Source organism: Leptopilina heterotoma, unplaced genomic scaffold (genome assembly GCF_015476425.1).
Source record: "Leptopilina heterotoma isolate Lh14 unplaced genomic scaffold, ASM1547642v1 Lhet_101, whole genome shotgun sequence".
Taxonomy (NCBI): domain Eukaryota; kingdom Metazoa; phylum Arthropoda; class Insecta; order Hymenoptera; family Figitidae; genus Leptopilina; species Leptopilina heterotoma.
In genome coordinates this window covers 1083438-1102280 of record NW_025110815.1, presented here as the reverse complement: position 1 = coordinate 1102280, position 18843 = coordinate 1083438, and the positions used below count along the sequence as shown (strand labels likewise).

The following is an 18843-nucleotide window of genomic DNA, read 5'->3' as shown; positions in this document are numbered from 1 at the left end:
AAAAAAAAGTATAATTATATTATATTTATTATCTATTCTCTCCACTGTAAAAGTTAAGCCTCATTAAATTTAAATAATGCTGGGAATAACAAAAAAATTCTATTCAGTTCATTCAGTTCTTTATATTCCGACTTTTGTAAGATGAATATAAATTTGTGAAGTGTAAAACTATACTGAACGTTTTGAGGTTAGGTTCGTACATAATATTTTCAAATTTTACCCAGGAATATTATTATTTCCTTATTTTTACGTTTTTGCTTCTTATTGAAAACAATTTTTGGTTACAATTTACGAACTTTTCTTTTTTTCTCCCCTTTTTTGTATTTTTTTCGAGGTTATGTCGTTTGTTTATATACCAAAAAACTAATTTATTTTTTTGTTCGAAAAAAAGGAATTCATCATGAGTGACGCCGAGGATGAAATGATACTCGAGGAAATTCGAGCCTTAGAAAATGCCTTGTCGAAAAATAATGAAACAACAAACGAAACGGATTATACATTGACAAATTTGAAAACAGAAATTATTTACTGTCAGGATCAGTCGAAAATTGAAGATTATCTTGAAGAGGAAGAAAACGATCAAAGAACCGAAGATTCAACATCAATTGTCGAGGATTCATTAATAATTAATGATAATTTAACAGGTGCATCAGCCGAGGCTCTACGTTTAAATAAACAATTAATTGAACATTTAAATAAAACACGTGAACATATTGCCGAATTATTGGAAGAATGCAAACGAAAAAAGGAGATTATCGCACAAAAATTGAAGCTACGAATGAAAACAAATGTTACGACAAAAACAATAACATCACACGCTGGAATGCCGTATTTTAAGGATAAAAATTTCTTCGCCGCCCCCGCTAATGACGATACAAAATTAAAGGAACAACGCGGTGAATTACAAATAATACATCTTCGTCGTGTTTCACGTTGGACGACAAAGGATAAGGAATTATTATTAAAATCTGTGCACAATGAAGTTGTCGAAAGTATGCGATATATGCCCGGCAATGAGAGAATTGATCCAAATAGTATTAAATTGGGTAAAAATAATACATTACCCGGTGTTGTTGTTCGTGAAATTGGTGATTTGGGCATTAGAGAATTTGATTGGATGAAAATTGCAGTCAGTGATTTTCAAAATAAACATTCGCCAGAGGAATGTCGTGTTATGTGGAATATTTTCCTTCATCCATCGATAAATAAATTCAAATGGAGAAAGAAGGAGTTGATTGATTTAGAAAAATATGCGAAGCAATATAAAAATGAAAATTGGGATCGAATTGCTAACAAATTAGGTTTGTTGTATCATTTTTTTCTATAATTTACAAGGCTTTGTACTCATCTACAAAAATTTACTACTAATTTACTAAAAAGTTTACTACTTTTTTTTACAATTTTCTAGTTTTTTTTTTAGATTTGCGACACTAAAAGCTATTATGTATTACCTTCTTTTTGAAAATTGACACTACCTTAAATTCTCTAATAGTTGAAATAAAGAATTATTATCAAAAATTTAAAATAAAATTCTTGAAAATAATTCAGAAAATTTTAATAAAATTATTAGAAAGAATTAAAAATTTTTTAATAAAATTCAATTATTTTCAAAAATTTGAAGAACATTTAACGCAAGAATTCAATTATTTTCAATATCTACTATTTTAATAAGACTTCACAAAAGAATTCAATTCTTTAATAAGAATTTAATAAAATTCTTCCAGGAAAATTAAATTATTTTCATAAATAATAAAATTTCTCGAAAAAATTTAATTATTTCCCCAAATAATAAAATTCTTCCCAGAAATTCAATTATTTTCAAAAATAAGAAAATTCATCGCAAAAATTCAATTATTCTCTCAAATATTAAAATTCTTCACAGAAATTAAATTATTTTTAAAAAATGTGTAATAGAATTCGTTGCAAGAATTCAATTATTTTTATAAATATATTAAAATTCTTTGCCGGACTTCAATTATTTTTAATACAATTTGAAATAAATTTCGCGAAAAATGTAATTATTCTTAAAAAGTGTTATTGAAATTCTTCGAAAGGATTCAATTATTTATAAATATCAATTATTTATTATCTTAATTCAATTTTATTGAAATTTCTTCGAGTGAATTCAATTATATTTAAAAAAAATTCTTCGCAAAAATTAAATTATTTTTTATAAATATAATAAAATTCTCTTGAGGAATTCAAGTGTTTTTAATAACATTTTTCAGAAGAATATAATTGTTAATAAAAACTCTAATAAAATTTTTCAATTTAATTTAATTATTTTTAAAAATTTTTATAAAATTCTTCGCAAAAAATTTATTTGTTTTTGTAAATTTAATAAAATTTTTCGAAAAAAATATTTTCAATGTAATTTTATTAAAATTTCGTCGAAATAATTCAATTATTTTCAAAAATTTTAATAAAATTCAATAATCAAATTTTTAATTTCAATTATTAAGAAACAAAAATTTTAAAAACTTGAAAGAAATTCTTTATAAAATTTAATTACTTTAAAAATTATCAATTAAAATTATTTAAGAAATTCCATTATTTTTAAAAAAATCAAACAAATTCTTCAAAAAAAACTTCATTAGTATTTATAAAAATTCTAATAAAATTCTTTAAATTAATTTAATTATTTTCAAATTTTTCAAATTTTAAAATTGTAATAAAAGTTTTCTCAAAAATTCAATTATATTTGATAAAGAATAAAATTATTTCTGGTAATTCAATTGCTTTCAATACATTTTGAAATAATTTCCTCGAAAAATTTAATTATTCTTAAAAATTTTATTAAAATTAATTTTTTTATTGAAATTTATTAAAATTCATTTTTCGAAAGAATTGAATTATTTATAAATTTTTTTATAAGATTCTTCATAGGAAGTCAATTTTAAAAAAATAATCAATTGTGCATTCAATTATTTATTTTTACAAATAAATAATTGAATTTTCTGACCAAAATTGATTTAAAAATAAATTCCAGTTAAAATTTTAAATAATAATTAAATATTAAAATCGTTTTATTATAAACTTTAAGAAATAATAAAATTTCTATAAATTTTTAAATTGAAGTCATTGAAAATTTTAATTGTTGTACAACTAATAATATTTAAATATTTATTTAAGAAAAATTAATAAACTATTAGTTTAGAAATTATTAAAAAAAAAATTAGTTTTTTGAAAAATTGTAACTTTAATTTTTTGAAAATAGTTAAATTCCCGTAAATAATTAAAAAACATTAAATTAAATTTACAATTGGAAATTTCGTTAAAAATTTAAATAAATTTTTAAGAATTTTATTCTTTTTTATTTTTAAGAATTATTTTTAAATACAATCGTATTTTTTAAGAATTTGAATAAGAAATTTGGAAAATAATTGAATTTTAGAAAAAACTTATGATTGAAGTTAAATAAGAAGAGTGATTATTTTTGTTGAAAATCAGGGAAATAGGGAATCAAATTTTTGTGAATCAACTAAAATAAATTTTTAGGCGTCAAATTTAATTTTTCTATAACTACTTTTTACTACTTTTCTTTAGTCTGAAATTTACTTTTTGCTACTTTCTTAAAATTAATTATCGAGTGCGAAGTCTGCAATTAAATTATGATTAATGATTAATTAAATTACGATTATAATTAATAACTGAATTTGTTTATTTCAGGCACACAGAGAAGTGGTTATCAATGTTTCGTGAAATACAATACAATGAAAAAAGTGCCCCATAATGATAAACCCTGGACAAAGAAGGAGGACAATAAACTAATTCAATTGATAAATAAATTTAAAGTTGGCGATTTTATAAATTGGGGCGATATCGCGAGTTGCGTTAAAACACGAACGAAACATCAAATTTATTTCCGTTGGATGTACAGTTTAGCGCCACATTTAAAGAAAGGACGTTTCACCGAAGAGGAGGATAAACTATTGAAAGAAGCTATCGAAAAATATGGATTGAATTTTAAGAAAATCTCCACTCTCGTCCTTCCCGCACGCACCTCGGCTCAATTAAGTGATCATTACAATACATTGACAAATAAAGATGACAATAGTTGGACAGTAAATCAGGATACAAAACTCCTTGAATTATATCACGAACATGGTAAAAATTGGTCGAAAATAGCGACATTTTTCGAGAATAAAAGTCGTGTTCAACTTCGTCATCGTTGGACAGCATTGTCACGTTACGAGCAACGTGGTCTTAATCTTCGACAAATCCCAAGAAATAATTATCGCGATAAAGTTGCCCAAAAGGAAATGATTGTCTTTCAAAAGGTGACGACAAAAAGTGAGAATGATTTCAAGGATTACGATGAAATTGACATGGAGATTATTCACTATTTTCAATCGGTGAATATTCCCGTGACAAAAGCGGGTCGTAAGAAAAAATTCTACACAACCAGTGAACTTGAACAGACAACAAGAAAAATGTACAATATTCTAAATCTCCTGGGGGCAAATCTAATAATTCCAACCGATCTCGACGAATACGATTGTCTCAATGAACGTGACAAGCAATTATTGTCTTCCTTGAAAAATCTCCCCTCAGACGCATTGAATGGTAAAATATCCGAGAATATCGAACAAACACGAATTCGTCTATTTGGAAATAACGAAACAAACGATGAACATTATGTGCCCCCGTTACCATTCGGTGGCTACACACGAACACAAAAATACAATCAAATGATAAATTACAGTCTCTATATTGACACCGTATTCACCGAAAATCGTGATATGAACTTTGAAACTCTTCCCATAATTTCACAATTAATTGGCGAGGAAACTAATCACCAGTATGATAAATTTGCCAATTTACTGTCAAGTCCATGTCGATGCGATGGTAAACGTCAATTTCAAAAAATCTACATCCTCGGACCCAATGAATTGATGAAAAAAGAAAATGCCCCATGTCACAGTCAACAAATACATAATCTCTTTCAATTTCAATCGACAGTCTCGCGACCAATAACGTCGGTGAATTTATTAAAATCAAATTCTTCATATTGCGCGAATACAGTGGAGGTGAATTTGGAAAATTTCCCCTCAATAAAACCGTGTTACACGACAATAATTGGTTATCAAGGTATTGAGAGTGTGAGAAAAACAATTCGACGAAATAATGATGCTGATGATGAGGATAATAATGATCAAACTGTGGATTTGGTAAAAATGTCGGAATTTTATCGTCGAGCATTAGTGACATTGAGAACGCGTCTTGTTCAATTATTTAAATATCCAATTATTATGTCACAAATAATGCCACCTGAATCTGTTGAAGAGAATGATGGTCTTTTTACAAGTGATGACAAGAAGAGGAAAAATCCTCCGACTAAAACTTCGAGGAGTCAAAAGAAGAGAAAAATCAAAGTTGAAGTTGAATAGAAAGGTAGTTTTTTTATTCCATTTAGATAGAACAAAAAGAGGAAACAGAAATTTTGCTATTTTTCTTCAATTTTTTTTCTAAAAGACGTATTTTTTTCATTTTATTGAACTTTTGGAATTTATCATTTTTTTCAGTTGCTTACAAGAAGAAAAAAACTTCTTTCAGTAAAAGTTGAATCTTTTTCCAAGAATTATATTATTGATTACTATTTATAAATATATATGAAATAAACGTATATATGTACAGAATAAATAATTTGTTAAATCGTTAAATTGCTTTTCAGTAAAAATTAGAATACAAAATAAAATTTATTTTATTTCTATTTTATTAAAATGGTGAAATTTAACGTAATTTTTATGGCTGGTACAAAAATTTTTCTCATTTAAACTTTCCATTATTCAAAGTATTTGTAAATACAAAATTACTAACAATTTGTTTCTATTTATTTATTTTAAAAAAATGGTATCAAAGTAATTTACTTTTAAATCAATTTATCAAAATAATTAAAAAATCCTAATAAAAGAAATAAATATAAATTAATTAAATATTAATTTATGAATATTTTTTATTCCAATAATTAAATATTACGAATATTTTTAATAAAATGGGAAAAAAAAGACTTTTTTCCATTTTGAATTGAAACTAGTAATTTAATTTAAAATTTATTAAAGTATTTATTAAAATTAATCATAAAGTTAAAATTTTTAATTTCAATTTAAAAATTATTAAATATTATTTTATGAATATTTTTAATTTTAATAATTAAATATTTATTTAATTAAAAAAAGTAAGAAAAAATCAAATAATTAATTTTAATAATTTAAAGAAATTATTAAATATCTAATTGATAAAAAATTTAAAATATTTTAATAAAATGGGAAAAAATGCCTTTTTTTCCTTTAGGATTGTATTTAATTTACCAATTATTAATATTAATTATAAAGTTAAATTTTTTACTTTCACTTTATTTATTAAATATTTTTTTCTGATTATTTTTAATTTCAATAATTAATTAATTTTAAAAAAGAAAGAACAAAATTAAATAATTAGAATAATTGCGAAGGAAATTATTAAATATTTGATAAAAAATAACAAATATTTTAACGAAGTGGAAAAAAGTGCCTTTTTCCATTTTGAATTAAAATTAATTTACTATTGATTAAAATATTCATCAAAATTATTCATAAAATTAAATTTTTTAATTGCAATTTACAAAGTTTTGTTATTAATATTATTTTATGAATATTTTTTATTTCAATAATTAAATATTTAATTTAAAAAAGTAAGAAAAAAATAAATAATTAATTACAATAATTAAAAGAAATTATTAAATATCTATTTAATAAAAGATTACAAATTTAATAAAATGGGAAAAATGTCTTTTTTTAGTTAATTGACAATTAAATTTTTGTCGCAGGAGAATTGCAATTATTTCTATTCTATAATAAAAATGTTTCCTCTTAAAAAATATTTTTCAAAAACAAAAAAAAAATAGAGAATTTTCTATAAATTGAAATTTCTTTCACCACTAGAAAGTTTATAGAACTGAAAAATATTTTTGAAATAATTTTTTTTTTACCTTTCGACGACACTGAATATTTTTCACAGATAAATAACTATTATTCCTTCTATACTTTAATTTTTTTCTCGAAGAAAAAAAATTGTAATATAAGCTAAACATAAGAAACAAATATGATTATTATTAATTAAATTAAATACTTATATTTTTTAATATTTCATAACTTAACATAATATTTCATTCGTTCTAAAAAATAAAAACGAATTAATTAAATTTTGAAAACGAATTAATTTTAAACAATAAATTACAATTAGAAAGAAAGAGAAAAATTACATAGAAAAGGTTCTTCGAAAAATTGTAAAATAAAAACAATCACACTGTTTGCATGTAATGTGTAAGTAATTTATTTATAATGCACGAGACATAAGAAGTAAATATATTAGATGTTTTTACTTTGGATAAAACGGAAGTTCGTTTTTTGTACCATTTTTTTTGTTGTTTAAATATTAGAAAAAAGAAAAAAATACTTTGGAATTATTTATTCTAAATATGATTACATTTCGAAATAACTTGGATCGAGTCTTTTTTCTTTTAAATGCTTCGTATTTCGTAAATTAAAAAAAATTCTAATAAGTACATTAAAAATAAACTCCACTCTTAAATCATAGAGAGAGAAAATAATAATTGAGAGAGAGAAAAGAGAATTTATAGAGAGCGAAATTATTGCAAAAAAATACTAATTTGCAAAAATTGTTTCTATTTTTAGTGAAATAAAAATTATCTACTAATATATTAAAGGAAGTCTATCTTTTTATCGAATTATATATTTAATCACAATAATAGAAAAAAATTTGTTTCTCCTCACGAACAAAATTAATTATTATTACAATATCTTTCTAGATTAAGAAAATGCTTAATTGAAAATAAAAAATTAATTTTTTAAAATATAACAGATTTTTAATATAATTTCAGTTAAAAAAAAAAAAGAAAAAAGTTCACAAAAACGTTTAGTATAATTATTATAAAAATGACGTTAACTTTATCACTAACTTTAATTAATTATAGTTTATTAATTAATTGTACTCGATTCGATGTAGTTTCTAATTTAATTAATTTTTAATTTAGTCGTTTACTGTAAATTAACTAAATGCGTTGAATTTAGTAACTAATTAACTAAACTAAATGATTATTATAATTAAACTATTAAATTAATTACATTAATAATTACAATCTTTAATTAATTTTTTCAGTAACCAATTAAATAGTATTTAATTACAATAATTAATTTAATTATTAATCATTAATTATTAATTACAGAATTACTAAATTACAGAAGAACTAAATAGTTATTAATTAATTAAACTGATCCAAATAATTAATCAACTAAAATTAATTAATTTCTACTAAAAGTTAACTTTTCTAAAAAGTTAATATCTCTAATGGATTGCATTTTTGCGCTACATTTATAATAATTCACTGTCTTTAGTCGTGGATAGAAATTAATACTAGAAAAATACTTTCAAAGAAAGATATTTTTTGTAAATTATTTTTATTTTTGAGTTTAAAAACAGTTTTTTCCAATTGTATACAGAAATATATTTAAAAAGGAAAGAAAATTATATTTCGTTTGCAAAGAACGATAGTAGAAAAGTGTAATTGAAAAAATATTTCCTTTGAATAATAAATTTTTTGAAGTATTAATTTTTTTCCTCCCCGACAAGAAGGCGAATATTTTCAACTACATTCACAACGACAAGATTCAATAAGAGATATTATATATATATATGAAAAAGATTATAAAAATATAATTCAATTTAGACTTCGAACATTCGATTTGCAGAGTATTTTTTTTTCTTTTTGATGTTTTCATTATTTTAAAGATAGTTTTATTATCACCACACATAAAACGTGTTTATTACTCGGAACGGCCGCTAAAAATTTAGGATTTTTTAAAAAATATATTACCATTACAATGACATATACATTAGAAAGAAAGAAATTCTAATGAGTAAAACTACACGAGGGAGGGAGAGAAAACGAAAATTAAAAAAAGGCCGTTAATTTAGTCTAAACTCTATCTTTTTCTTTTCTTTTTTTTTGAGAAATTTTCTCCCCTTGGAGAAAAGAGACCAAATATTATATACATACATACACAAAGCGCACGAACTCACGAATTCTAAAATGTATTTTTTTTCAAATTTTTAAATTATAGAAAAAAATTGAGTTTTAACCGACCAATTCTTTATCTCATATTTCACGCAACAATAATAGAAAAAAAAACAAAACAAGAAAGAAATAAAAAAAAAAAAAAAACTGTCAAATATCATACAATTTTTCTTACACACCATTTGACAACACCTTGTTTAGTAATTTTAATTCTTAATTCTTTTCGCTCTTCATTTTTTTTTTACTTCTTTTTTGGAGTTGGACTCGAGGCGGTCATGATAATTGCACATCCGGCTGTGAATACACCCCAGAGAAGTAAACTAGCTTCGATTTTTGTCACTGCTTCTCTAAGGAAGTCAAGAACGACTTTTAATGGTTCGTTAACGACCTTTGGTTCTGGTTTGTCTTGAATTATTTTCATTTTCGCTAAATATTCGAGAAGAGGCGGATGATCGCGACTAAACACGGGGAAATACTCGCCGACCTTTTCTCTCGTCCACCAGGCTTGACTGTTCCTAAAATAAATTTTTTTTTAAATTAAGAGACTAATTGAGACGTATTTTCAAAGTTAATTTTCCTGAACAAAAAATGCTGTATCAATTAAAAATTTTTTTAAATTAATTCGTTGGATTGATTAGATGTAAAATTTTGATAGTTTAAAATTAAAATAAACAGAAATTTAGATTATTTAAAATTAAAATTTTAAATGTTGAATTAAATTCATTAGAAAAATTAAATATTGTTAACATTTATAATTTTAATTTTACCTTTGGCTCCATGGAGTATAGTGATAGTGATAAAGACTAGCTTTCACATATTTTGGCTGACTGTTGCGGAATGGATTTTTCGAGTTATTAATTAATGCCAACACTTCTTTTTGGCCATTCAATAGTCGATAGGCAAAGGACATAAGCCAAGGATTTTGATGATAAGTTCCCAAAGAAGCGAACCACATTTGCCAATCGAGTCGTGGTTGATATGGCGCTGCAAATAAATAAAAAATAAAAATTAACTTCATTATTTCTACTGCAATTAAAATTAATCTTGTTTGTTAATAGTTGAAATTAAACATTTTATTATGGAATTTCATTAAAATTTTTAAGAAAATAATTAAATTCTTCTTAAAATTTTATTACAATTTTTTTAAATAATTTAATTCGTTCAAAGGAATTTTATTAAAATTTTTAAAAAATAATTGAATTCTTGCAACGAATTTTATTAAAATTTTATTTAAATAATTGAATTTCTGTGAAGAATTTTATTATTTGTTGTTATTATTATTATTATTATTTATTATTATTTATTTTTTATTATTTGAATAATTGAATTTTTTCGAATAATTTTTTATGAATTAAAAAATAGAATAATTATTTGTAAAAATAAATAAATTTTTATGAAGAATTTTATTAAATCTTTTTCTTAAATAATTGAATTCTTTTGTAAAATCTTATTAAAATAGTAAATATTGAAGGTAATTGAATTCTTGCAACGAATTTTATTAATTTTTTTTTTTTAAATAATTGAATTTCTGTGAAGAATTTTATTATTTGTAAGAATTATTGAATTTTCGAGAAGAATTTTATTATTTATGAAAATAAATGAATGTTTTAAAGGAATTTTATTAAATTTTTTTTTTTAATAATTGAATTTCTGTAAAGAATTTTATTATTTGTGAAAATAATTAAATTTTTGCGAAGAATTTTGTTATTTATGAAAATAATTGAATTTTTGTGGAAGAATTTTATTAAATTTTTTTCTTAAATAATTGAATTGTTTTGTAAAATCTTATTGAAATGGTAAATATTGAAAATAATTAAATTATTGCAAAGAATTTTATTAAATCTTAATTTTAATTAATTCAATTTCTCAGAAGAATTTTATTATTTGTGAAAATAATTGAATTTTTGTGGAAGAATTTTATTAAATAATTGAATAATTCTTTTGTGAAATCTTATTAAAATAGTAGATATTGAAGATAATTGAATTCTTGTAACGAATTATATTGAACTTTTTTTAAAATTATTTAATTTCTGTGAAGAATTTTATTATTTGTGAAAATAATTGAATTTTTGCGAAGAATTTTAATGTTTATAAAAATAATTGAATTTTTGTGGAAGAATTTTATTAATTTATGAAAATAATTGAATTCTTTTGTGAATTCTTATTAAAATAGTTGATATTGAAAATTATTGAATTCTTACAAAAAATGTTCTTTGAATTTTTTTTTTGAAAATAATGAAGTTTTTATTATTAATATTTTTAATTGAAAATTTTGAAAGTAATTGAATTTTATAAGGAATGAATTAATAATTGTAATAAATAATTCTATCATTAAATTTTTTAAAAATTATTGACAGAAAATTAAATTTTTTTTGAACAGTTTTATTAGAGTTTTCGTAAATAATTAAATTCTTTTGAAGAATATCCTTAAGATTTTTGAATTATTTTTGAAACTAATGTAGTTTTTTTTAATAATTTTAGTTAATTATTTCAAAAATAATTGAATTTTACGAAGAATTTCTTTTATCTCTTTAAAATAATCGTTTCTGTTAATAATTGTAATTAAAAATTTGATTATTAAATTTTATTAACATTTTTTGTAAATAATTAAATTCTTCCTAGAATTTTATTACAATTTAAAAAAAACTGAATCTTTTTAAGAAATTTAATTAAAATTGAATTCCTGAGAAGAATTTAATTATTTATCAAAATAATTTAAATTTTGCGAAAAATTGTACTATATATAAAAATGATTGAATTGCTTCGAAAAATTTTAATAAAATTTTAGAAAATAATTGAATTGTTTCGTAAAATTTTGAAGATAATTGAATTCTCTCGAGAAATTTCATTAATATTGCACTGAAAATAATTTAATTCCAGCGAAGAATTTGACTAATTATAATGAAATAATTGAGTTCTTTCAAAGAATTTGATTATTTATGAAAATAATTAAATACTCCTAAAGAATTTGATTATTTTTGAAAATAATTAAATTCTCCCAAAGAATTTAATTATTTTCAAAAATAATAAACAATAATAATTACTTATGCACTTAATAAGTAAACTCTTTAAATTTTGATTCTGAAATTATTCAAAAATTAAAATTGACATTTGAAGATATATAAAATAATAATTAGAATTCTAAAGATGTTGTAAAAATAAAAAATTTTTTAAAGTAATTTTAAGAAACTTAATTTAGTTATTTATGTTATGTTTTGATTTATTCCTCTCACCGACAAATGGCATCGAGTTATTAACATTTCCTGGCTTATAAAGGAATTCATATTCCTTCCACGGTCCATCAACACTGTTACTGCCTTCGATAATAACCTCTGGTCTTCCGCCCACTCCAGTCATTCGTCGGAATAAACCGTAACTATTAACAAGATGTAATTGATCCACTTTTGCGTGAAGTTTCTTCAGTTGCATGGGCACAGTTTGATTGTGAGATGGATGCAAAGTCGCGTAAGGAACCTTAAATAAAAAAGAAAAAATTAATTTCTTACAAAAGAAAACAAACTGAAACGAAAAAAATCCTAACAATAACAATATAAATTAGGTATTAAAGATTAAAAGAATATTATAACAAATAATAATTATTTTTGGCCAATTCTTTTCTATCTAAATCGAAATTGTCTATCAATTGGCCAATAAATAATAATTCATTTGATTTTAAAATAATTAAAAATATTTAAATATAAAAAGGAGAAAAAAAAGGAAAAATAAATCAAAACAATTAATGAAATTAACTTACGACACTGATGGCAAAAATTGATCCAACCAAAACTGTATACATAATTGTGACAAGCGTAGTCGAAACTTTCTTTTGAACTCCCTTGATATTCAACACGGAATTAGTGATCGCATCGGCGACAGTAAATCCAAGCGAGACCATCGCAATATAAATCGAGATTGGAATTACTTTGCCAAGAATTTCGTCAAATTGTTTCTGTGTAAAACCTAAAGGGAAAATAAGCAAACGATAAAACAAAAATTCTTAATGATTATAATTATGTTTTCATAATTATAATTATTTATGTAATGAAAATCGTCATTGGAGAGAAAGAATTCCCCTTCCTCCTTAGAAAAATATAATATTTATATTAAATTTAGTTGTTATAATTACCTATTTTCGTTTCAATCGTCCAATTTTCTGCGAATTTCATGTTATAATAAATGTGCGTTCCATAAAGAATTGCCAAATAGACAACAATACACGCGAGAATTGAAAGATAATTAAAAATTTTCGATGATCCAGCCTTCGTTCGTCCTTTATAGAAAAATTGATCGTCCAAGAGCGAAATGCTCAGGCATATTGTCAATAAATTGAAAAAGTTATAATTTCCCGTTGCTATTATGTTTACCATCAGGAAAAGCTGCAAACAATTTAGACTTTTAATTTTTCTCAATAATATTTGTATAATTAATTTGTATATAATTAATATTACTAATAATATTGCCACAATTTTATTATAATTAATAAAATATTTACTTTGTGAATATTTTTTATTTCGAAGTATTTGCATTTGCATCATAAAAAAGGTAAATTACATTTAATTAATTTATTTATTTAATTTATTAAACTATTAAATAAATTAATTAAAAGTAATTTACCTTTTATATATTTTTTATTTCGAAGTATTTGCATTTGCATCATAAAAAAGGTAAATTACATTTAATTAATTTATTTATTTAATTTATTAAACTATTAAATAAATTAATTAAAAGTAATTTACCTTTTATATATTTTTTATTTCGAAGTATTTGCATTTGCATCATAAAAAAGGTAAATTACTTTTAAAGAAAAGTAGATCAAAAGAAAAAAATTTAATTTGTGAAAATTTACCTGCCAGTAAAATGCACTTATTCGAAGTTTCCTTATTGGCGAGAAGAATAAAAATGGAATCACAAGTTCGGAAATATTTGCATGAACAGTGAATAATCTTAGAAACCAGGTTGGCAAATGATGTGCATACCATGCCAAAGGTGTAGGAATGCACTGCGACTCAAAGTGAACATTTAAAGCTGTAATTAAACAAAACAAATGGAAAAATCAACTTTTAGATTAAAATTTCAATAGAATAATTAATATTGACTTCTAACAATTAAAATCATCTTCGATTTCATTCACCTTTGTAATAATTAATTAAGAATTCCAAAATAAATTTTATTTTCAAAATCAATTTATATTTTAGCCTGAAAATATTGGTTTTATTAGAAACAAAATTAATTCTTTCTATTAGAATTATTTTTATGTCTGAAAATTAAAAATTTATTTCACTCAATTTTACTTTTTCAAGAGCAAATAAAATTTTTAAATAGAAGAAAAAATTGTTAAAAATAAAGATAAAATCAGTGAAGCAATAAAAATTTCTGATTCGTAGAAAATTGAGAACTTTAAAATTAATTAAAAAAATTTAACCAAATAAATTCAATTAAAGAAATTTAAATTTAAATAAATAATTTTATACTTTTTGTAAAATAATTAAATTTTTTTTTTTTTTTGAAAAAATGTTACCTTCTAAATTCCACCAAGTTGGACATCCAGAAGTTAATTTTACAACGCCACTGGAAAACATTAATCGAAAGCAGAGCCATCGAACTGCCCAAAATCTAATAGAATCGCTGGGAGTTCCTGCTTTTACTTGTTGAGTGTACCAAAATGGTGCTACGATTATACACAAAAATCCTGTTTCCAATAAAAGAGCATCCCTAAAATTGCAAATAATAACAATTTATTTTTTTTACTACAAAAGAATTAAATTGAAATTTTAGTCATTTTTTTCTCAAAGTTTATTTTTAAAAGATAAATTTTAAAAATTAACGAAATATACTCAAAATATTGAAATTATTTTTGAAATTATAATAATTATACATATATAATAATATATTCATATAATAATTATATTTATAAATTATAATTTCAAGTTGAATTCAAAATTAATTTAAAAAATAATTTTTTAAATAAAAATTTACAATTATAAAATAGTTTTACTTAATAGGTACATATATAGATTTTACAATAATTTGCTAAATTCAAAGCGATTATGTCCTGTCTATAAATAAATAAATAAATTCAAAATACTTAACCACATATATTATAAAAATAAAAATTTCGAAATTTCTCATTATTTTGAAATGCAAATATTTTTTTCAAACTTAACGTTTACTTTATATACATACAAGAAAAATAGAGTAAAATATGTTGAATAATTTAATTAAATAACAGAATTCCAGTTTTTCAAGGTAAATAAGAGAGAATGGGAGAATTCAACGAGAAGCATTTATAGTTATCAATTTTAGTATTCATTCGACGTGTAAAAATTATTTCTAGTCTAGTAACTTGAGTCGTAAATCGTAAAATTATTCTCCGAGAGTTTAAACGGATAGAGCCAATTTTGAACATCCTCAAACGTAACCTTTTCTTTCTTTTTTTTTTTAGATCGATATCGAATTCATCTGGACTAATAACTAATAATTATTATTAAAGTAATTAATGAGTAATAACGGAATTAAATTTTATTAATTTATTTTTAGTTATTTTCTATTTTTTAATATTAATAAAATGTCATAAAAAGAAAAAAAATTTTTTAATTAAAAACATCTTGAATTAAATAATTTAGAGTAATTTAAATAAAAGATAAAATTGGATTAAAAAAATTACGTCTCGACGATAAAAATGTTGTACGTACAAAATAAATAACGTGATAAATAAACATTCGTATTTTTTTATTCAATAGAATGAACAAGAAATTGCATATTAAATATTTATTTATTCTTACGGAATTTTCTTCTCATATTTACAAAAATATTTTAACTTTAATAAAAAAAATTACAAACAAAAAATGTATTTTTAAAAAATGAACACATTTCTCGATATAATTAATAATCCTTGACACTTTTTTTTCTGTTAAAAACTAAAAATAAATTTTCTTATTTCCTGCGAAATCAATACGAGAATTGATAATAACAATAATATTTGATATTATTCGATTTGATACTTGAGATATCGAATTATTTGTTTAAAAAGAAAAAATAATAATAATTCACAGTCTTATGTAATAAAGAATAAATAATTGTGCGTTACAATTACAATATAACCTTGACTACCAAGACAAATTGAAAATATATTCTCAGTAAGTCAATTTTATTGGGCGTTTGATAAGTTACAGATTGATCTGCATAAATATTAAATAATACAATATATTGAATCACTTACCACTGAAACCACATAAATGTTTGTCCCACTTGATACAAAGAATAATAGAGGGACCACAAGGCAAGAAATAGTGGAGCTACACAGTACTTTTGTGATATGAATCTGAAAATATAAAAAATTTTTCATGTAAATAATTTTTTAAATATTTGAAGTTTTAAATTATGAACAGTTTCTTTCAGTTAGTTTTTAAAATAAAGTTTTTAAAATTATCGTGTTTGTTAATAATCGAAATTAAAATTTAATTATTGAATTATATTATAAAATTTTAGAAAATAATTGAATTCTTTTGAAAAATTTTATAACAAATTGAGAAAAAATTGAATTCTTTCGTTGAATTTTTATGAAAATAATTTTACTATTTATAAATGAAATTAAATTATTTTGAAAGATTTATTAAAAGTTAAAAAAATAATTGAATTTTTGCAAAGAATTGAACTATTTATAAATAAAATTGAATTGCTTGGAAGCATTTATAAAAATTTTAGAAAATAATTGAATTCTTTTGAAATATTTTACAACGAATTAAGAAAAAAATTGAATTCTTTCGTGAAATTTTTTTGAAAACGAGTTGAATTTTTTGCAAAGATTTTATAACGAATTAAGAAAAAAATTGAATTTTTGCAAAGATTTTACTGTTTAAAAAAATAATTGAATTGTTTCGAAGGATTTTTTAAGATTTTAGAAAATAATTGTATTTGTTCGTGAAATATTATTAAAATTTTGTTTAAAAATAATTGAATTTTTGCAAACAATTTTACTATTTATAAAAATAATTTAATTTTCATGAAGAATGTTATTATTTATGAAAAAATAATTGAATTCTTGTGAAGAATTTTATTAAAATTTTTGAAATTAATAAACAAAAATAATTAATTAGTAAATTAGTTAATAATTGAATTTTTTTAAAGTTTGAATCTGAATTTATTCAAAAACTCATATTTGAAAATAAAAAATTTTATAATTTGCATAATAATAAATTGAATATTATTTGGTAGTTTTATAATAAATTTCTCGAGTTTTACCCCAAAAAGGAGAGAATAATTCCGAGTAGAGCAAGAACGTCGAGCATGTATTCAACATTCAAACCCAAGAAAGAAGCGAACCAAACAAAAGTCGGTTTTTGCATCAACTTTTGAGACAATGGCACTCGGGATTGAAGGTCCATTTGCGTTTTTGCCGGAAGAATTCCATTATTGCCGTAGAGACCTAAAAAAAACATTTTTTATTTCCTTTTCCAAGCAAATAGTATATTAATAACACTAATCATTTTTCTTTTACTTTTTTGAAATTATTTATAATTTTTCTCCATTTTCCCAATAAATTTTAATTCAATTCAAAATACTTTAACAATTTTATTACATAATATTTTGAATAAACAATAAAATAATATAACAATAATAATAATAATAACAACCCTTGCAACTAAATAAATAATTGTTTTCAGTATTTTAATTCCTTTCAAATTACAAGCAAGAGAAAAAGATGGAAAAATGCATATTTTTAAAAATAAAACAAATAAACCGACTTATTGAAAAAATAATTACACAATTCTTGATTGAGTGATTTAAATTCAGCAAATAAGACAAATTTTTTATTACACAACAAATTTTAATATAAAAATACAAAAAGGAAAAATGCAACTCTTGAAGTATTTGAATTTTTTTTAATAAAGTAAGTTTATTTATTATAAAGTTTATTTTATTAAAGTATTTAAATTTATTTAATAATTTATATTGAAATAAAGTCATAAAAATATTCAAGAAATACTTTTTTTCAATTCTATTCATTGTTTCAATTCGATAGAAATAAATAAACGAAAAAAAATTCAAAAGCTTCAAAAGATTCAATCAATTAAAAAAAGAATAAAAAAAAAAGAAAACCGCGGAAAAATAAAAAAAATAGGTTAGAAAAATAAAAATTCCATGACGAATTATTTATAATATTTAAAAACCCGTTTGTCACCGTTAGTTAAATGAAATTCCAAGTGGGGAAAAAAATACCATTTGACCTCTAATTATAAAGGAAAAGTTGCAAGACGAGTAAATTGGTAATAAAAATTTTGTCGCACATTTAAATAGGGACAAGAGCCGCAACTTTCGACATTTTGAAGATGAACATTTTTCCTCCTCTCGCAACAATGCGAGAGAGGGAAAAAATAACAATCGAATGATGAATTAATTATAGAACAATTTATAAAATTGATTATAAATTAATAATAGTTGATAAATTATTGAAAATATTCCATATAAACTCACCTGGTATTTGGATATAATAACTGAGAAATGCAAAGAGGTAAATAGTGCACAATCCCCGAAGGAATACATTGCGTGTGTAGCGTACTTGAACCATTTGAGTTTAAAAAACTACAACTTTTTCCCTAATGAATTGAGTTCATTTGACGATTAAGAGAAAAAAAAGGAGTGTGTAAAAAACAATTGTAAATTTTACTTATTGACGCGGTCTTTCACTGATGTGCCGCAGAAAATTTTTGTTAAAAGAAATACTCGTCGTTTGTGTGCGTGTGCCGCTCGACTAGTTTATCAATTGT

The 18843-nt window shown here is 22.0% G+C and overlaps 2 protein-coding genes across 3 annotated transcripts; one reads left to right on the top strand and one right to left on the bottom strand.

Moving 5' to 3' along the window:
- The first annotated feature begins 1 nt into the window (after position 1).
- On the top strand, positions 2-5664 carry LOC122500566 (snRNA-activating protein complex subunit 4). 2 transcript variants are annotated; one of them, XM_043609568.1, is made up of 3 exons: positions 2-187; positions 392-1301; positions 3670-5664. In XM_043609568.1, exons 2-3 carry the CDS (start codon positions 401-403, stop codon positions 5388-5390), a joined length of 2622 nt encoding a protein of 873 aa, XP_043465503.1. In that variant the 5' UTR covers positions 2-187; positions 392-400; the 3' UTR covers positions 5391-5664. The 2 variants fall into 2 exon arrangements, with proteins under 2 accessions (XP_043465503.1, XP_043465496.1); XM_043609561.1 differs by having other exon boundaries at positions 2-192.
- Positions 5665-8971: 3307 nt separating this feature from the next.
- Positions 8972-18842, bottom strand: LOC122499786 (lipase maturation factor 2-like). The gene is made up of 10 exons (XM_043608299.1): positions 18551-18842; positions 17318-17501; positions 16296-16397; positions 14595-14788; positions 13923-14101; positions 13203-13452; positions 12831-13036; positions 12310-12550; positions 9844-10060; positions 8972-9591 (listed from the first exon to the last, which is right to left on the bottom strand). Exons 1-10 carry the CDS (start codon positions 18642-18644, stop codon positions 9318-9320), a joined length of 1941 nt encoding a protein of 646 aa, XP_043464234.1. The 5' UTR covers positions 18645-18842; the 3' UTR covers positions 8972-9317.
- Position 18843: the final 1 nt, after the last annotated feature.